The sequence below is a fragment of the Mastigoproctus giganteus genome, chromosome 5 (genome assembly GCF_048544385.1).
Source record: "Mastigoproctus giganteus isolate SK-2022 chromosome 5, ASM4854438v1, whole genome shotgun sequence".
NCBI lineage: Eukaryota > Metazoa > Arthropoda > Arachnida > Uropygi > Thelyphonidae > Mastigoproctus > Mastigoproctus giganteus.
The window spans coordinates 115,172,359-115,194,894 of NC_143579.1; the positions used below are offsets into that span (position 1 = coordinate 115,172,359).

Below are 22,536 nucleotides of genomic sequence, written 5' to 3' on the forward strand. Positions count from 1 at the left end.
GCCTCTCCCTCTGCCATGGCTTCGATCTCTTTACAAGTCTACAGCTGGTAGTTTCGGTTGACTAATTTTCCCTGGTGCAATCTGTGGGTCTTGCATTTATCCAGACCAAATTCCATTCTAATATCATTGCTTATTATTATTATTATTCCCCCAAAGTAGCAAAAACCTTGCATAGGAGGAAGACATTTTACAAATACAAATTATATTTATACGTATACCTAAAACAGGAATGCACATAATTTATCAATTAGTAATCATTCTGCGTATTAATAAATTAAACATATATTAAAATCATTTTCAATGCAATTTATCTTACTTTAAACAATAACAATTAAATATAAGTTAACAATCAAAATAAATAAATTACTAAATCCAATTAAAAATGTCTTATAACCTTCTTTTTATGTGCATGACTTTAGTTATTATGAAACGATGTCATTGAAAGAATCATCACAGCTCTGAAAGAACAGTAAAGCTTTTATCATACTGTAGTAAAGGCATAATGTAATATTCTTTCTAAAGTGCATTTTTTGTAATTACTAAATTTTTCATAGAGTAGTATTGTTTCTAAAGTGATTTTTTTTTTCTCTTAAAACATATAAATATACAGAAGGGTTGCAACTTTCGTTTAGAATCAATTTAATTTATGTAAATAGCAAATATATATATATTTTTTATAATTATAAAGATGGGTATTCAGACCACTATTACAAAGATAGGCAGGGTATAAAAAAAACCACCCACCTTTACTCAGTAATCAAAAAGTAAAAATATAATCATGTAAATGATACGTGCCATGCCATACCACACCAATTTGAGAAATTGGTATAACTTTGAGATTGTGGTATTCTTCATTTGTAAGCATACACCAAAAATAGGTCATTAATTGCATTTTGTCCTTTATTTCTAGTCTGCACTTAAAATTTATTCTAATGATTTTTTCCTTTTTCTTTTTGTTTTCCTTTTTCTGTAGTATAATTTGGAGAGACATTTGCAAATTATGCCACAGTCAGTATAAATGGCATTCAGCATCTATTGTTAGGTCTGTGTGGCATCTGAGGAATGCAGCAATAAGGGTGTAAAGCCCATAAAGAAGCATAACCTCTTCCAAATAGGCTCATTTTACATTAGATGGATTGCTAAAATTCTGTATCATATAATATGTATTTATTTAATATGATATAAAATGTGAAATATTACACTATTGTTCATTGTATGCTAATTAAATTAAATAATAAATGTATTTATTAAATAAATTTGTATTAAAAAATAAATTTAACCTATATAAACAACAGAAAAATTAAAGTAGATAATTCTGTAATCATGATTTTCATTTGTTATGATGGGGGGTGTTTTGTCATACAAGATAACCAGTGGTTGTTGTTTTTTTTTACCCCTTTTTTTTCTTTTTCTTTAGTGTAATTTTAAAAGCCTTGCGATACTTTTCTCTAACAATTAGGGATCAGTTTACTCACCCCTTTGAATATCAGGTAAGTCTTCTTGATACTTATTTAATCTATATATTGCCTAACTGAACTTTGGTCATAAAGGCTATGTTTTTTGTGATAAAGGCTATATCGTTTTCAAGGCACATTTTAGGAAAAGTATTACCACTTTTTCTAATAATATAAACATATAGAAACATTGCAACTTTAATTTAGAATCCTTGTAATTAGCAAATTCATTTAAAAGAAAAATTAATGCCTTAACTGTGTGGTCAGTGCAAGGGTTCATAAGTACATGTGCTTTAAAGTGACCTGGGGTCAAGCCAGTGACTTCTAAATATGGTGCTGTTCCTTGTTCTCTCTGTTTTGTGAACTCCTCTAACCGTGTGGTCGTCCCGGAGTATAAACAGAAAATTTATTTATTAAATTTTATGTATTATTGAATGAAGGGAAATGAAACTCCACATAATTTGTGAGCTTGAAAACAGTTGTTTGCAGTATTTTACACAAAGGTTGATTCAGTCAAAATCGCAACAAAATTGAAAGCTGAAAACACTTCATGATTCATTGATTCATGAAATGTTTTCAGCTTTCTAAAATATTTGGATGTCATATTACTGTCGAGTTAGATTTTGTCATTTACGTCTTGTCAATGTAAACAATAGGTTTCTTTTAATTTCTTAATCATTTCATATTCTGTATGTATTTCATTCTTTTAAGCATTATACCATTCTTTCCATTTTAACTTTTCTTCAGTGTTGAGAATTCTTCCAACACAATCCCATCTTGTGAAGAAGTTTCGTTGAAGTTTGGTTTTGCCATTTAAAATTTGCTTTTTGTTTTAATACTGGAATCAATTAGTTATAGGTGGTAGTATTTATTTATCATAAATATTAAAATCCTGGATTGTCCACTTCATGATATCATGATCTAATTGGTCAGAGAATAACTTGTATAAATTGTTTTTACATATTTTATAATGGTGAATGTTTACCTCCTGCTTGACATCTCTGAGTTTGCGTAGAGAACAAGAATCATGAAAGGTTTTATATGATATTGTGACTTTTAAGCACCCTGTGTGTTTTGTTACACTATATTATAAGAAGGTGCCTCCATAGCCAGGTGGGCAGGAGCAGCAATGCATAGCACACACTTCTTGATTAGACTGGGGTTCGAGCCCGTGACCACCAAATACAGAGGATGTGGAAAGGTCAGGGAATGACCACCGCATATCCCCAGAGCAATATGTCCCTAGTTGCTAATGCTCCTAAGAACAAATAACAAACAAACATTATAAGAAAGTGTAACAAAGATCAAAATATTACTGGCCAAACAAAATATTACACTACATTATAAGAAAGTGTAACAAAGATCAAGATATTACCAGCCAGTTGTGGGATTTGTACATAGTGTCAGCATTTTTAAAGGAACCATCGGCCTGTGATATGGAAGCAGATATAAAAATTATTGTAGATGTTATCAGATACTGGCATTCAAATGTTTTCACACAGGTGTTTATCACAGGAACAAACAATTTACTGCATCTGGAATAGCCTGATTTTATAATTATATTCTGTTATTGTTAGTTTTAATTTGTTAATAATCAAAATCTCATTACTCTATTACCATTAGTAGTGGCAAATGATGTAAGAAAGTAAGCTTATAAAGCCAAAATAAAAAAAAAAAATCTTTTTTTAATGGAATACAGGTTGATATTGTTGTACACACAGGGAGTAATACTCTTGATCTGATTATCAACAGTGATTCTTCCTGCATTAAGAATCTGCAGATATAGGAAGCACTAGGTGGCAGTGATAACAGCGTGCTGACGTGGGATTTACTCAAAGAAGTAACTACCATCAAAGGTAAAGGGAAGGGTTTCTGCTTTCATAAAGATGACTACAGTGGTCTCAGACAGTTTTAAATTCTATACAATGGGACCAACTGCTAATGTTACCGATAGCAAATTCTAAATGGGAAGCATTGAAGGCAGTAATCTTGGAAGCTACTGGCTTTTTGTCCTAACTAAGAAATACTGCAAGGTTTAGGCCTAAATGAATGTCAGATGAACTAATGAGACTCGTGGCAGTGAAGAAAAATGATATAAATTATCAGGTGACACAGAAGACTATAGTAGATATAAGCGAGTCTGTAATGAAGTCACAAAGGAGGTTAGGCAAGCGAAGGCAGATTATGAGAAATCTTTAGCAAAGGATGCAAAGAGGAAAAGTAAAGACTTCTTTACTTATGTAAACTCTAGAAGGAAGGGGATGAATCAGCTTGTTCCACTTGATATCGATGGTTCAACTGTTGATGATCCTGCTCAGGTAGCTAACAAACTAAATGAATATTTTGCATCTACCTTCACACATGACAATGTCTGTAGGGAAGTGGAGGTCAGAAGATTATCAAACTCTAGTAGGGATTTAAATGATTGATTCTGTAATAAATGAGAGCAAAGTATGGGAGAAATGGTTGATGTTCAACATAAGAAAGGCACCTGGATGATTGGAATGCATCTATCCAGTTATATTAAAGGAAGTCAGCAAACCCTTTGCCATACTTATGAGAGCTTCTTGGACACAGGAGATCCCTATGGACTGGAGATGTGCAATGTGTCCCCAGTACACAGAGGGGGGAATCAAAGGGAGACAGGCGCCGCCTCCATAGCCAGGTGGGAAGGAGCAGCAGTGCGTAGCATACGCTTCTTGATTAGACCGGGGTTCGAGCCCGTCACCACCAAATACGGAGGATGCGGAAAGGTCAGGGAATGACCACCGCATATCCCGGAGCAATGTGGCCTTAGTTGCTAATGCTCATAAAAACCAAATAACAACAACAACAACAAAGGGAGACACGAGTACAGACCTGTTAGTTTAACTTCCATTCCAGGGAAAATAATGGAGTCACTGGTTAAAGAAGCACTGTAGGATCATCAAAACAAGACTGCAGTTATAGTTCAGACACAGCATGGGTTTGTTAAGAGGAAGTCTTGTCTTACCAATTTGGTTGGATACTACAATGTGGTCACAATGGAACTGGATGCAAAAAATAATGTTGATATCATATACTTAGATTTTGGGTAAGCATTTGATACTGTTGCACATGGAAGACTACTATAAAAATTGGAACAGTATGGCATTAATGGCCAGTAGCTGCTATTGATAAAGGGATGGTTGAGTGGGAGAAGACAGAGAATGGTAATCAATCTACATTGCTCTTCGTGGACTAATGTTATTAGTGGAGTCCCTCAGAGTTCGGTGTTTGGCCATTCTTGTTTTTTTTTTTTTTTTTTTTTGTATTTATGATTGATATTGACGAAGGTATATCAGGGTAATATCCCAGTTTGCAGATGGTACGAAGTTGGCAGGGTTGTTAATGACAATAATGACAGTACACTACTGCAACAGGATCTAGAAAAGTTGAGCAGATGGACTCAGAGATGGCAACTGAAGTTTAACATTGACAAATGTAAATTATTACATATCAGTAACTCCAGAGTAATGTATCAACAGTGTGGTACTGCACTCAGGGCAGTGGAAAATGAAAAGGACCTGGGGTAATTGGCAGTCAGATATGAAGTTTTCTGAGTAGTGCAGACAGGCTGCAAGAGTAGCTCATGATGTCTTGTCAATTATATATTGCTAGCACGGATAAGGAGGTGATTATTCCCTAAAGTATAAGGCAAGGGAATGGCAAAGAGATTAATGAATGGAACAGAGGATTGCTGTTAACAAGAAAGGCTTAAGTTCTGCAAATTGCAGCATCTGGAGACTAGGCACTTGCAAGGTGATCTCATTCAGATGTTTAAGGCTTTGAATTGGCCTTGAGGTTTATAAGTCCTTGAAGAATCCCATCAGCATTGGACAAGCTCAATGCTAATGGGATTGATGGCAAGAATCCTATTACCATTGAGCAAGCTCAATGCTGATAGGATTCTTCTCAGATTACTCACCTGAGGGGTTATAAATTGAAATTGAGGAAAGACTTGTAGAATAGATGTGCAGAAATTTGCCTTTATACAGTGGGTTGTTGATTGTTGGAAAAAACTTCCAATTAACAACTTAAATTAGTTCAAGGCAGAACTAGACAAACATTTGGATTGAATGGTTGGGTGAAATGGGAAGGGCTTTTTTTATTTTTTATTTTCTTTTATTTTGGCTGATGCTATATAAGCTTGCTTTCTTGTATCTATGCCTCTACTAATGCTAAAACATATTGTCACTAATGATCTGTAGACTTACTTAACAAATACAGGACAATGTTGAAAAAAAAAATTGTGAGTTGGTTTAAACTTGAAACTGTCTGCAATTCTGCCCAACACGATAGGAGGAAGTATATGATGAGAGCCTTGTCAATCAATTCAGCCCTGGAGGGATTTTGCAAGAGTCACGAGGTAGAACTTTTCTTAGTGTGGTCTGTGCTTATTAACAGGAGAGACTACTTCTACAGGGACGGATACATTTAAATAGAAAGGGTGCAGGAACATCTGCTGATATTATCAAGACAGTCTTAGATGGTCAGAAAACTGTTAGCTTGAGGAATACACACTCAAATAGATTAAGAATAGCCACAGCCAGACTTGAAAATCATTCTTGCACTGCTTCTTTTGGAACAAGCAGCATTCCGGAAAGTATGGAGCTGGGGATTTCAAGGACTGCTGAGAGTCATCCTGGAACAAGAATATGCACAGGCTGTGTTAAGGCAACTAAGAGTAAGAACAGGTGCATGCATGCTCATGTACACCAGTGCGAATAGCATAGTAAATAAATTTGATGAATTTTTAGTGCTGGTCGAGACATCAAATTTTTTTTTTTTTTTTTTTATGTAAACTCCAAACATGAGAGGTATTAGAACCTATAGTACTTAGTACCGTGGGTTGGAGGTTAAGAAGACGAAAGAAGATATTTATTGACATTGGACTTGAACTTCTGTAGACTGTAATTTTCAGGAAATACGTAAGAAGGAAGGTTGTTCAAGAAAACAGCAGTTGAATGAATAAACGAGGAAGATGAAAAGTTGGTTCTGTGAGTTTGGAGTTGGACAGTAAATGGATGTTGGCTGGTGGCGGCACATGTTCAGACTGTTTTGAAAGCAAGAGAGAGAGAGAGAGAGAGCGGGAATTATAGAAGTCAATTCAGAAGAACAGTGCCCATGGAAGTATCTGTAGACGAGGCATGCAGCAGAAACAGCACGTCTATGAGACAGCGAGTGGAGAGACTTTATTAAAGATGAATCATTAATTAACCTAATTGCCATCTTCTGAATGGAATCAAGAAGCCTGAGAGAGGTTTTGGGGGCACCACCCCAGATGTGGGAACAATATTCCATGGCAGGGCAGATTTGCGATTTATACAGAGTGAGCAGCTGTTTGGAAGAAAAGTAACGCCGAGAGCGAAAGGGAAAACCAAGTTTTTTAGATGCAGAGGAAGCAATATTTGTAATGTGCTTGTGCCAAGAGAGATTAGAAGTCAGGGTAATCCCCAAAAGAGATATATCATTTTGCCTAGAAATCGGAGTGTCACTAAAGATAAGCATAGGAGCAGAAGAATCCTTTTTGCGAGATATAAGACAAGACTGAGTTTTAGAAGGGTTGAAATCAACTAAGTTGTCTTTGCCCCACTGGAGAATTAACTGAAGATCGGCATTTAAGGAATTGGTAGCAGATTTTTGAGAAGTTGAAGCTGATTGAGCAGGACAAGGTTTCTCAAAATGGAAAGTGGAAATCAATGTGCTATCATCGGCAAAACTATGGATAGGATTTCCAGTCAATGGAAGAAGGTCATTAATATACAAGAGGAAAAGAGTGGGGCAAAGAACTGAACCTTGGGGGACACCGGCATTAGTGGAGAAGTTAGAAGACAGAGAGTCATCTACCATTACCTTCAGTGAGCGATCAGAAAGAAAACTGAATAACCAATTACTAAAAACAGTTGGCAAACCATGAGATGGAAGCTTGTTTAGAAGACCTTTATGCCAAACACGATCAAAAGCCTTTGAGATGTCAAGAGCAACTACTTGTGTTTCACTGAACCTTTCCATTGAATTAGTCCATAAATGGGTAACATAAGCCAGAATATCACCAGTGGATCGACACTGACGGAATCCATACTAGCGATTGTTGATCAGACGGAAGGTTTCTAAGTAGTTTAAGAGTTGGCGGTTAATTGATTTCTTCATGTCAAAGAGCTCCAAGTGATTAATGGAGTTGGGAGAATGGTAGAGACAACAGATGAATTTGACACAATGAGGTAGAGAGATTTTAAGCCAGAGATGATCAAAGAGAGGAGATTCCAAATTGCCAAGTCTCTGACAGGGAATATCAAAACGGACATATGCACAAGTACCACCTTTGAGGCAAAAGGAATCATACAGCCAATAATTTGGGCATCTGAGATGAGCAGTAGTTGAATCAACCGATAACTGAGATTCTGTCAGAAAAAGTACATGTGGTTTGGCAGACTGCAAATAGAAATGGACATCGTTGAGATTAGAATTGAGACCACGTATATTTGTGAAATGAATTAGGAAGTGCTTGGGAGGTTTAGATCTTTTCAGAGATAAGCTTGCTTTATTAGTTTGACAATTCATGGTGTATTCAATAGTAAGAAAAAGTGGGTGGGACATGCTGTATGAAGTAATGAAATTTTTGGATATGGCTTACACATGGTAAGAATATACCCAGATCCTTGACATAACATGGCCTTGACAATGCTCCCCGCATACACACTACTCAGACTACCTCCAGTCACTATCTGGCAAAGTAGAGGTAGCAAGATTATACACTAGCTGATCCGGAAGCCTCCTAGCGAGTTTCCAATAGGTTCGGGCCGGTGTACTAACTAGCCACCGGCCTGCGAACACCGTTTTAGAGCCGTACCCTTGAAATGTAAGGAATATTGGATCTCGCCACAATGTTCATCATAACCTGAAAAGTCATCAATCATACTGCATGATGGAAGAGATAGGGAAGGGTTGACCAGAACTTAGCACTAGAGACTAAACATGGGTTCAACCACTTCAAGCCTCCAATAAGCAAAGTGGTGGTATTGCACCATTTGATGAGAGTCATCTACCACCTAAATGTGGATATTATTGGGATATCAGAGACATGGCATCACTCAGATATAAGGAATGCAGAAAATTAATATGGGAAGTACAATGTGTACAAGAAAGGATAAAACAGGGGATGGATTGTACTCTTAGTTCAGAAACATAAAAGCTAAACAGTGCATCCAATTGACATGGGTAGCCTTTGCAATGTTGAATCAGATAGATTTGTGTGACGTAAGCATTGGGAAAGCAGAAATGACAGTAGGGGAGTGTTACAGGCCTAATGCCACCAGTGAGTACAATGAACAGTTGAACACATGAATAGAGTTGGCCAGTAAATCAGAATGTCTTATAATGAGAAATATTAACTTATCAGCTAATGACTGAAACATTTAGATTGGTCACTTGCACACTAGCATGACTTGTAGATTTATTGGATGACTGTTTTCTACATTAGAGAGACAAAATGTGGGAGTAATACTCTTGATCTGATTATCAGCGCTAATTATTCTTGTATTAAGAAACTCCAAATGTACGAACCACTAGATGGCAGTGATCACGGTGTATTGATATGGGATATACTTAAAGATGCAACTATTTTGAGGGTAAAGGGAAGGAATTCTGCTTTCGTAAAGGTGACTATAGTGGTCTCAGACAGTTTTTAAATGCTATACAGTGGGACCAACTTATGAGGTTGCTATTAGAAAATTTTAAATGGGAACCATTCAAGCAATTAATTTAGGAAGCTACTAGGGTTTTCATACCATCTAAGAAATACTATACAATGCTTAGACCTAAATGGATATCAGGTGAACTAATGAGACATGTGGCATAGAAGAATAATGTATGGGAAGCATTTAATTATCAGGCAACAAAGAGCCTGTGGTAGATATAAACTAGTCTGGAATCAAATCATAAGGAAGATTGGACAAGCTAAGGCAGATTACAAAAAATCTTTTGCAAAGGATGCAAAGAAAAATAGCAAAGACTTCTTTACTTATGTAAACTCTAGAAGGAAGGAGTTGAATCAGATTGGGTAACTTCATATTGATGGTTTTACTGTTAATGATTCTGTTCAGGTAGCTGAAACACTGAATGAGTATTTTGCATCTACATTCACACGATTAATTCTTTAGGGATGCCAGAAGAAGTTAATCAAACTCTAACGTGGAACTAAGAAATATTGTTCAAGGTTTAGGCCTAAATGGATGTCAGATGAACTAATGAGACATGTGGCAGAGAAGAAAAATGCATGGGATACATATAAATTAACACGTGACACAGAAGCCTGTGATAGATACAAGTTGATCTGTAACCAAGTTACAAAGGAGGTTAGGCAGGCGAAGGCAGATTATGAGAAATCTTTGGCAAGGGATGCAAAGAAAAACAGCAAAGAGTTCTTTACTTATGTAAACTAGAAGGAAGGGGATGAATCAGATTGGTCCACTTGATATCGATGGGTCAACCGTTGATGATCCTGCTTTGGTAGCTAACAAAGTAAATGAATATTTTGCATCGAGATTCACACATGAGCAGTTATTCAGTGAGGGGAATGCCAGAGGTGTATTCAACTCTGGCAGTAAGCTAGATAATCTTGTAATAACTGAGAGTAAAGTGGAGGAGCAATTGTTGAAGATAAACACAAGAAAGGCACCTGGGGTGGATGGGATCTATCCAGTTATATTAAAGGAGGCAGCAAAGGAAGTAAGCAAACCCTTAGCCATAATTATGAGAGCTTCCTTGGACTCAGGGGAAGTACCCATAGACTGGAGATGTGCAAATGTGACCCCAATTCACAAAGGAGGATCAAAGGCTGACACAAGTAATTATAGACCTGTGAGTTTAACTTCTGTTCCAGGAAAATTAATGGGGGCACTGGTTAAAGAAGCACTGCAGGATCATCTAGATCTAGACAAGACTTCAGTTATAGCTCAGACACAGCATGGTTTTTTTAAGGGAAAGTCTTGCCTGACCAATTTGATTGGATACTATGATGCAGTCACAAAAGAACTGGATGCAGGGAATAACTTTGATATTATATACTTGGATCTTAGAAAGGCTTTTGATACTGTTGCAAATGGAAGACTGCTGCACAAATTGGAGCAGTGTGGCATTGGAGGCAAATTGCTGCTATGGATAATGGGGTGGTTGAGGGGGAGAAGACAGAGAGTGCTAATCAATGGACACTGCTCATCATGGACTAATGTTATTAGTGGAGTCCCTCAGGGTTCAGTGTTGGGTCCATTATTGTTTTCTGTATTTATAAATAATATTGATGATGGTATATCAAGCTTAATGTCCAAGTTTGTAGACGATACAAAGGTTAGCAGGGTTGTTAAGGACACTACTGACGCTATGCTGCTGCTGCAACAGGATCTGGAAAGGTTGAGCAGATGGGCTGAGAGGTGGCAAATGAAGTTTAACATTGACAAATGTAAAGTACTACATATGGGAAACAGCAACCCCAGAGCAACGTATCACTCTGTAGTAGTACACTGACAGTGGTAGAGAATGAAAAGAACCTGAGGTTAATTGTGCAGGCAGATATGAAGTTCTCTGAGCAGTGCAGATGGGCTGCAAGAGTAGCTCATGGTGTCTTGTCAATGATATACAGGAATTTTTCTAGCAGGGATAAGGAGGTGATTATTCCCTTGTATAAGGCAATGGTCAGGCCACGCCTTGAGTACTGTATACAGGTCTGGAGGCCTCATTTCAAGAAGGATGTAGAGCTTTTGGAACGAGTACAGAGAAGGGCAATAAGATTAGTGAATGGAACAAAGGGGTGCTCTTACGAAGAAAGGCTTAAGTTTTGCAAATTACAGGGTCTGGAGACTAGGCACTTGCGAGGTGATCTGATTAATTTGAATAAAGCCTCGAATGGTTTCAGCATGCTCGATGCGGGTGGGATTCTTCCTCTTGCTCAGAATAATTGCCTGAGAGGGCATAAATTCCAATTGAGGAAAGACAGTTGTAGGATAGATGTGCGGAAGTTTGCCTTTAGCCAGCAGGTGGTTGATTGGTGGAACACAAACTTCCATCTGTCGTTGTAGAAATTGATAGCTTAAATAGATTCAAGGCAGAACTTGACAAATATTTGAAGCGAGTGGATGGGTGAAATAAGGGGTTTTTTTTTTTTTTTTGCTGATGCTATATAAGCTTGCTTTCTTGCGTCATGTGCCTTTGCTAATGCTAAATGATTTTGTAATAACTGAGAGCAAAGTGGAGGATAAATTGTTGAAGATAAACATAAGAAAGGCACCTGGGGATGGATGGGATCTATCCAGTTAAAATAAAGGAGGCAGAAAATTAATTAAGCAAACCCTTAGCCATAATTCTGAGAGCATCCTTAGACTCAGAAGATATGATCTAATACCTGGTTAGTCTTCCTCTTCCATAACTCCTAAGCAAATTGCAAAAGCCCAGGTAATCTTGGATGAAGACAGGCGAATTGCACTTTGTGAATTAGAATGTCCATTTCATATGATATTGCTCCGAATAATGTGAAAGTTCATCTGAAAATGTCGCGAATCTGTGCCCGCTGAATTCCATACAATTTGACTCCAGAACAAAAATAACAAGGAGTAGATATGTGAAAAGAAATTATTGATTGTTTTGAAACAGCTCAAAACTTCTTAAATTAAATTGTGACTTGTGATGAAACTTGGATTTTTACCACTTACTATTCCTGAGAAACGTCAAGTACTTTCAGGTGTGAAGTGGTTTCCCAGTCACAGCATGGATATGTTAAAGGATAGTCTTTACTGACCAGTCTGATTGAATACTGTGATACAGTGACAAAGGAACTGGATCTAAAAAATAATTTTGGCATCATCTATTTAGATTTCAGAAAAGCTTTTGATACTGTTGCGCATAAAAGACTGCTGTCTCGGACTAATGTTATTAGTGGAGCCCCCCGGGGTTCAGTGCTGCTGGGCCCATTTTTTTTGGGGTGGGTTTATGTATTAATGATATTGATAAAGGCATATCAGGCTTAATATCTAAATTTTCAGATGATATGCAACATTGACAGGATATTTAATCACAATAATCAGGGTTTTTTTACTGCAATGAAATCTAGACAGATCAGGCAGATGGGCTTATAAATAGCAATTGATGTTTCACATTGAGAAATACAAGGTAATTCATATGGGTGGTCATAATCCTAGAATAATGTACCAATTAACTATCAGTAATGTGTCAGTTGTGTGTGCACATTCTCCACTTCCTTGAGTGTAGCAGACAACAAAATAGATCAGGGGGTAATTTTCAGTCAGATAGGAAGTTTGAGCAGTGCACATAGGCTACAAGGAAAGATCATGGAATATTGTCAATTATATAGAGTCGTTTTGCCATCAGAAATTATCCCACTGTGTATGGCAACGGTTTGGCCATATCTTGTGTACTGCATACCTCATTTTTTCCGTGACTATGAAAATTTCCCAAAATTGAAATAAAATGTCACAAAAGCAATTAGACATGCCAAAAAAACTTAATTTGTAAATGGGTTTGATGATTGAATTGTGAACCTCGCAGGGAAGATCTCACAACCAATTTTATTGAGCTGCAGTCACAAATGCAAATTGAAAAAAGGGATGTTAGTGATGATTGAATTTTCTGTACCCTCAGTGAGCTTGTGTTTAAGGAAATAATGATGAAGGTGGAAGAGGAAATAGGATTCTGATCCCAGTGTTTATAGAGCAGTATGTCAGGGGCCACATTGTGACTATTTGCTATAAGATGCATTATGTTAAAAAGAAGGAGATGACTTGTCAGCTTTTTCTGAATGAATTTATCAAAATTAGTTTCAGATATGCATAGTAACTACATTTATTCATATTTCATTTTAAAAAAAATCAAATGATTTGCATATTGTCAGGAACATATCTTGACAAGTTACAAGAGTTTATATGGGAATTTAACATCCAGTTTCCTTACATTTGGCTAACATATGGTTTCCAAAAAAAAACATTGCATGTGTTAACAATAGGCATAGTCTTTGTCACTGCGCTGAGAAAAATAATTTTTTGAAAAATAATGTCTTTCATTCTTCACAATGCCATTGTATTGGAAATTTGCAAAACTATTTCAAATAGTTTTGCAGATTGAAGTATTGACTATTGAAAAAAAAAAGTCAATACTTATTTATAAATATGAATTATGTACCTTCGATCTGTTTTTCAGCTACTCCTTTTTATTTACAATTTTATTTGGAAAATTAAATGCACAGGGCATAATCCTTATGGGTTTTGATAATTAACTATATAGTATCGGTGTAAATACACCATAGTTAACCCATATGTTTGAACTATGTATGTAGCATAGAGGGCATCATTTTAATTGTATCTCATAATGTGGTTGCCTTCACAACGAGATAGCTACTATTGCATTACTTCAAATAAATAACACTTCTCTAGTAGAGAAGACTACTGTTATTTATTTTCAGCGGTACCACCACCCAGACGATCGTTTCGAAGCTGTGCAGCTTCATCATCATTGGGTGGGCAGGTACCCACGTAATACAACAAGCCATCACAGTTGCAAAGTTATATCCACATTATGAGAGATGCCCAAAGGGTGTGGTGGTAATGTATTTGGAAAATTAAATGCACAGGGCATAATCCTTATGGTAATAAGGATAATTTGATAATTAACTATATAATCCTATATAGTTAATTATCAAAACCCATAAGGAAACCCATATGCCCTGTGCATTTAATTTTCCAAATACATTACCACCACACCCTTTTGGCATCTCTCATAATGTGGATATAACTTCGCAACTGTGATGGCTTGTTGTATTACCTGGGTACCTGCCCGCCCACTGATGATGAAGCCGCACAGCTTCGGAATGATCGTCTGGGTGGTGGTACCACTGAAAATAAATAACATTAGTCTTCTCTACTAGAGAAGCATTATTTATTTGAAGTAATGCAATAGTAGCTATCTCGTTGTGAAGGCAACCACATTATGAGATACAATTAAAATGATGCCCTCTACGCTACATACGTAGTTCAAATATATGGGTTAACTATGGTGTATTTACACTGATACTATATAGTTAATTACAATTTTATGTAATGTGTTTTATCATACACTCTGGGGGTATATATAGTACATAACTAGATATTTGAAAAGTATGGAAGCATATGAAGAATATGAAACTGTAGTGATTAAGGTTTAGAGTTACTACAAATGTAATTTAATTAAAAATATGGTATGGGGAGAACACTTCAGTGAGAATTGATATCTGGATAATAACATGACAAAAAAATTTTTACCTCTACTAAACCTCAGTGAATCATAGTAACAAAATTCTTGTCCAAATGAGTGTGGTTTCACCACACTAATTTGGACAAGTTTTCGTTTGAATTTTTTCGAAGATTGAAGGAATTTCTACAGACTGCTTCAGCTGGGAATACATTTAGTCAATCTAAAGAAGAGGGAGTTTGGTTACCCCTGTTATTTAAATTTGTTAGCCTTCATAATATGGATATCATCCGGTGAACATGAACACTTAAAGGCATATTACACAACAAAGCCATACGAATTACAATACCTTAAGAACTGATACGGAATTAATAACACGATGCACCAAAAATACCCAAGAATAAAAATAAGCTACTACTCCCATATAGTTCCTCTTCCTTTTCTGTTTTAAAAATACAAATCATTCGTGTGGGTGGTAATGGTTTTTTTACTGATATTGTATAACTTTGCTTTCTTACATCATTTGTTACTAAAAGGACAGATACTTGTGAGCTTGACTTAAATGCCAGGAAAAATAATGGAGTCAGTAGTTAGTAATGCAGTTGTGTGGAAATCACAGCATGAATTTGTGTGGAGTAGATGTTATGTGATCAGTCTGATTAACTTCTCTGAGTGACTTCCTGTCTTGGGTCTGTCTACTTCCTGATCTTTTCCTCATAGATTTCTTGTAGGTTGCTGGTGTTGGGCATCACTTTGTTAATCAGGTAGGTTGTCCTTTCCTTATTGTCGATGAGGGTTATGTCTAATCTCTTGTGAGGGATCGTCTTGTCCATTATTATGGCACAGTCCCAGTATAGTTTGTGGATAGGGGTCTCTAGCACAGCCTAGGGTTAATACTTGTAATACAGTACACTTTCTTTGATCAACTGGTATTTTTGGGCTAGCTTCTAATGTATTATACTGGCCACCTGATTGCGTCTGTGAGTATACTGGGTGATCACCCTGCATCCCACAATGATGTGTCACCTGTCACTCCAAGTTCCTTGGCATTATATTTCCTGTAGTCCCTGGTGTTTACTACCTGGTCTTGAATGGTGAGCATGAATCATTCGGTCTCAGGGAAAAGCTTCCCATTGGTGAGCCATGTGTTGGAAGCTGGCTTATCTATGTAGTCTCTATGGATGTCATTGTAGTGCCTACCGTGGAGCACCTTCTTCATCCACCTTTCTGCTTTTGTTTCTTTTGTCTGTGTGAGTGGGATATCCTTGTTAAGGTTGAGTGTTGTGTGCCATTTGTCTATCTATCTTTCTTGGCTTGATAGATTGATGCTTACAATAGTAGGATCCCAGTCATTTTTTTCTGGTATTCAAATACCAGTATTGATACAAGAATACCGGGTAATGAATTTAATTTTTTATATGCAACTATATCTACACTGATGCCTATAAAATTAGCGGAAGATGCACTATGCCACAAAGAAGCAAATCTTTTAACTGCAGATGCTGCCATAAAATTTATGATGAAAACTCTTGGCAACAAAAATTATGAAATAGCTTGAGAATTGCATAGGGCATTGAAACTCTGTATTTCACAGAGGTGTATAAATTTATCACAAGTTCTTCAGTATTTGCAAAGCAGAACACAATATGACTGCAAATTATTTCCCAAACTTAGTAAAGATACCATAGTGAAAATTATACTTTGCTTAATAAAACATCTTTCTCCTTCAGAAAACAATGAACAGGATTCAAACTTAAAATACCAACATGGAACAGAACATCAGTTCCACAAATCTTTCCAAAAAAAAAATTGCCTGACACTAATGAATTTTTAACACAAACTTGAGTTGGCAATTAATGAAATACTTTGAACTGTACCTGCTAAAACCATTCAAAGCGTAGAAAATGTGGTTCAAAAGTAAAATAACAGTTTTTGAATATGAGGGATTAAGTGGGATAAAGCTGCAACTGGTCTGTGACTATCTCAGTACAATAGCATAATCCAGCTTAAAATCTGAAAGGGCATTTTCTGCTGACCAATAAAATATATGTACCAAAATTAGATCCAGTTTAAATGATAACACTATTCATTGCTTATGGTTTTTAAGAGTTCACATTATTCGGACAAGTAGTATGGATGCTTAAACATAACTAAAATTTGCAGTATCAATATGTATTTTTTTTTTTTTTTTTTTTTTAGAATAACCGTATTTCTAATAATTTTTGTCATAATTAGCATTAGTAAAGTCATAGGATGCAAAAAAGTAAGCTTATGCAGCATCAGCAAAAAAAAAAAAAAAAAAAAAAGAGAGAAAACCTCCCATTTCACCCCTCCATTCATTCCAAATGCCTGTCCAGCTCAGCCTTAAATTTATTTAGGCTATCAACTTCCACAAAAAAAGATGGAAGTCTTTTCCACCAATCAATCACCTGCTGGCTAAAGGCAAATTTCTGCACATCTATTCTACAAACTGTCTTTCCTCAATTGAATCTGTGCCCCCTCAGGTTCTTATTCTTAGCAAGAGGAAGAATCGCATCAACATTGAGCTTGCTCAACCCATTCAAGGCCTTATACACCTCAGTCAGATCATCTCGCAGGTGCCTACTCAAGAGACACTGCAATTTGCAGAAATTAAACCTTTCTTGGTAAGAGCACCCCTTTGTTCCCCTCACCAGTTGTCCTTCTTTATACTTGTTCTAGAAACTTTACATCCTTCCTTAAATGAGGCCTCCAGACCTGTACACAGTACTCAAGGTGTGGCCTGAACATTGCTTGTACAACAGGATAATCACCTCCTTGTCCCTGCTAGCAAAATTCCTATATATCATTGACAAGACTCCATGACCTGCCCTGGCAGTCAGTCTGCACTGCTCAACGAACTTCATATTTGACTACACAATTACCCCCAGGTCTTTTTCACTATTCTCTTCCCTGAGTGTAGTACCACACATTTGGTAATTTTCTCTTGGGTTTTTGCTACCCATATGCTTTACTTTGCATTTGTCAAGGTTAAACATGCTTTATCATTTGTCTATTGGTGACTATTGACGATCATGATAAAGCATGATCATCAATAGTCAAATCAATCTATATTAAGTAGTCCAATCTGATTCATCCCTTTACTTCTAGAGTTTACATAAGTAAAGAACTCTTTGCTGGTTTTCTATGCATCCTTTGCCAAAAATTTCTGGTAATCTACCTTCACCTGCCTAACCTCCTTTGTGGCTTTATTACAGACTAGTGTATCTCTGCCATAGGCTTCTGTGTCACCTGATACTTTATATGCGTCCCATGCATTTTCTTTTCTGTTACAAGCCTCATTAATTCATCTGACATCCATTTAGGCCTAAACTTTGAACGATATTTCTTAGTTGGCTTATTCACTCATTTAGAATTCAACATTGGTAAGACCCCTGTAGCCATATTTGCGAAAGAAAAAGCCGTTCCCTTTAGCCTTGATGGTAGTTACATCCTTAAGTAATTCCCACATCAGTACATTGTGATCACTGTCACCCAGTGGTTCCTTTTTCTGCAAATTCTTAATGCATGAATAATCACTGCTGGTAATCAGATCAAGGGTATTACTCCCTTTGGTTGCCTCTCAAACATGTTGCCGTAGAAAACAGTCATATACTAAATCCACAAAAGTTTTGCTAGTGTGCGAGTGACCAAACCACAAGTTCCAGTCAATATCTGGAAAGTTAAAAATCCCCATTATGAGACATTCTGATTTATTGGCCCACTGTATTTCTCTGCACAATTGCTCATTATACTCATCAGATTCATTAGTCCTATAATACACACCTACTCTCATTTTTCCTTTCCCAGTGCTTATGTCATGCCAAACAGACTCAACATTGCATTGTCTACCAATATCAATTGGATGCACTTCCTTAGATAGATTTTTTGTGTTTCTTAACTAACAGCATAATCCTTCCTTCCTGTCCTGTCCTTTCCTTTCTGTACACATTGTACTCCCCAAATTCCATTTCTGCACTGCTTATGTGTGTGACACCACGTCTCTGATATCCCAACAATATCTGCCTCTGTTGTCTTGACTAGCACTTCAAGCTCATCAGATTTATTAACTATACTCCTAGCATTGGTGTACATGCATCGTTTTCTGCTCTTAGTTACTCTAACACAGCCCATATATTTACTTGTTCCACTGTGACTCCAAGGAGCCCTGGAATTCTCCATTGCCTTGCTTTCCAATCTGCTGCTCATTAGAATAGAAGCCGTGCAAGAATCACTTTTGCCTCTGCTTGCGGCCACTGTTAACCTTTTAGTCAGTCTGTGTATCCCCCAAGTTAGCAGTTTTCCGACCCACCTAACACTGCCTATACAGCATCAGCAAATATTCTTGCACCCTTTCTATTTAAGTGTACCCCATCCCTATAGAAGCAGACTCTTCTCTCCTGTCAACAATCACAAACCAGGCCGAAAAAAATTCTACCCCTTGAGCCCTGCACAATCTTTCCAGGGCCGAATTGATCGACAGGGCTCTCTCATCATATACTCCCTCCTATCGTGTCTGTGCAGAATTGCAGACACTTTCAAATTCAACCCTAATTCACGGCTTTTTTTCAACAGTGATCTATACTTGTTAAGTAATTCCGCCGGTCTCCTACTTTTAATATCATTTGTGCCAACGTGTATAACTATATCACCTTTTGTGCCCTTAAAAGATGATATCCGCTCTACAACGTCATCAACCTTTGCCCCTGGCAGACATACCCTGGTCCTGTTCCACCTATCCTTTTTACAAAGCATGTTTCCCGTTTCCCTGACAATAGAGTCACCAACAACTACTAGTTCCTTTGGAACCAGTGCATTCTGCCTTGGGAGCTGCTGCTGTGTTGCGTGATGACCAAGTGCAAGCTCTGGCATTAGTGTGGGCAGCTGAGAGCTTGATGGGCACCTCACTTTTAATCCTTCGAGGGCATCCACCCTGTCCTTCAAGCTCTCATATAGGCCCATAACAACGCTGAGTTGTCGCCTGATTTCCTTACACTCCTTGCATCGTGCACACACACATCCCCCATGGCAGTATCATGTCCCGTTCCTGATTGCTCCACAAACATCAAACAAGCAGTGCACAATAGACTGATTCAGAGGACAACCGCCCCCTTAGTTCTCCCCTGAGTCACAGCAAGTTATGTTTAACTTCAACAACTTCTCCTTCACTTTGTTCTCAGTTATTACAAAATCATTCAGCACCCTGCTATAATTTGATAACCTTCTGCCATTTTCCAACCTTAATAACTTCTCATGTGTGAACGTAAATGCAAAATACTCATTCAGTTTGTTTGCTCGCTGAGCAGGATCATCAACAGTTGAAACATCGATATCAAGTGGACCGTCAGATTCATCCCTTCCTTTTAGAGTTTATATAAGTAAAGAAATCCTTGCTGTTTTTCTTAGCATCCTTTGCCAAAGATTTCTCATAATCTTCCTTTGCCTGCGTAACCTCTTTTGTGACTCGATTATAAACTAGTTTATATCTGCCATAGGCTTGTATGTCGCCTGATAATTTATATGCATCTCATGCATTTTTCTTCTCTGTCACGAGTGTCATTAGTTCGTTTGATAACCATTTAAGCCTTGAACAATATTTCTTAATAGGTAGGAAACGTTTAGTAGCTTCCACTAATAATTCCTTGAATGCTTCCCACTCAGAATTTGCTGTTGGTAACATCATCAGTTGGTCCCACTGTAGTCACCTTTACGGAAGCAAAAACCCCTTCCTTTACCCCCGATGGTAATTATATCTTTAAGTAAATCCCACATTGGTACACTGTGATCACTGCCACCTAATGGTTCCTTTATCTGCAAATTCTTAATACACGAATGATCACTGCTGATTACCAGATCAAGAGTATTACCCTCTCTGGTTGCCTCTTGAACATGCTGCTGCAGAAAACAATCATCCAATAAATCCACAAAAGTCTTACTAGTATGCGAGTGACCAACCCACAAGTTCCAGTCAATATCTGGGAAGTTAAAATCCCCCATTGTAAGACATTCTGATTTACTAGTCCACTCTATTTCTCTGTACAATTGTTCATTGTACTCATTTGAGTCATTATACCTATAACACACTCGTACTCTTAGTTTTGCTTTTGCAGTATTTATGTCACACCAAACTGACTCAACAGTGCACTGTTTATCTATATCAACTGGATGCACTTCTTTTGATTTTGTTTTTCTTAATTAACAGCATCACACCTCCTCCCTTCCTATCCTGTCTATCCGTTCTGTATACATTATACTTTCCAAATTCCAATTCTGCATTCCTAATATCTGCGTGATGCCACTTCTCTGCTATCCCAACAATATCCGCCTTTGATGCCTTGACCAACGCTTCAAATTCATCAAATATATTTACTATACTTCTTACATTGGTATACATGCAAGTATATATGCACCTATTATTATTCTTAGTTACCCTAGCACATCCCATATACCCTCCTGTTTCACGATGACTGCCATCAGTTTCTGAAACCCCCAGCACCCCTCGCTCCAGGCCGCTACTTATTCTAATAGAAGTAGTGCAAGAATCACCATCACCTCTGCCTCCGGCTACTTTTAACCTTTTAGTCTGTGAATCTCCCAAAGCTAGCATTTTTCCGACCCACCTAACACTACCTCGATAGCATCAGCAAATATTCTTGCACCCTTTGTATTTAAGTGTATCCCATCCCTGTAGAAGCAGTCTCTCCTGTTAACATGTACATCATAACAGAAACAGAGACCTGGCGTATTGCAGTGGCTCCTACGATTTTCTCTGCCAATCCCCAGACGAAGCAGTTAAAGTCCTAGGACCCACATCTTTTGGTACTTACAATAATTATGCTTATATTAATTGCATTTTATTTCAGGTAATTTGTTTTTTAGCATACAAGTGCTCTCAATTCTTTCATGGTTATTACACCTGATAGCTCAGCTCCTCTACCAAATACACAAATGTACTGATAATTACCTTTTTTTCTATATATATATATATATATATAGAAAACAATGTATAAAAAACACCTGATACTGAGCCATTAATCAGTGTTACTCCTGTTCTTCAGATGGGAAAAGCAGCAGACTTAAGCCTGCCAAAACAGCATGGCTGGTGGGGTGCTCACGGTCAGCCGTGGTTAGTATCTACCGAAATGGGCTGAGAAAGGAAAATCCTTGAACCGCCAGCAAGGTGTTGGACAACCACGGCTCATCGATGCTCAAGGTGATTGAAGGCTCTCCCAGATGGTACATGGCAACAGAAGGACAACTGTTGTGCAACTAGCCAGTAATTGGAATGCTGATGATGGGAGTAATGTGTCACAACACACAGTATTATTATTAATATTATTAGCTGTATGATGCATGGAAGCCTATGGTTTATGCTTGCACCAGCCAAAAAAAAAAAAAATAATAATAATAATTTCTGAATTACACCAAGAGAGAGATAGAGAGAGAGAGAGAGAGAGAGAGAGAGAGAGAGAGAGAGAGAGAGAGAGAGAGAGAGAGAGAGAGAGTGTAGAAGGAAATCACCAAGAAAGAGAAGAATGATGATATCCAGCTCAGGACCCTAGCTGTGCCAAACCCATACTCACCAGATGTGAGCCCCTCGGGTTGTACATCGAACCCTGCTGAAAATGGTGCTGCTTAGCTGCTACAAGTGCCATGCTAACCTCAGTTCACCGGCAGCAGCGCCTACAATGGGCATGCAAGCATCGAATCTGGATCTTGAATGTTTGGAAGAAGGTCATCTGGTCCGATGAATCACATTTCCTGTTGCACTGTGTGGACGGCCGGGTATGTGTGCATCTTTTACCTGGGGAAA

The 22,536-nt window shown here is 37.5% G+C and overlaps 1 protein-coding gene across 1 annotated transcript in view; it reads left to right on the forward strand.

Moving 5' to 3' along the window:
- mbc (dedicator of cytokinesis protein myoblast city) overlaps positions 1-22,536 on the forward strand; it is a 966,604-nt gene that overhangs the window by 698,812 nt on the left and 245,256 nt on the right. The window contains exon 27 of the mRNA XM_090373417.1: positions 1,418-1,490. Coding sequence (XP_090229543.1) covers positions 1,418-1,490 — 73 coding nt within the window. The remainder of the gene's footprint in view (positions 1-1,417; positions 1,491-22,536) is intronic.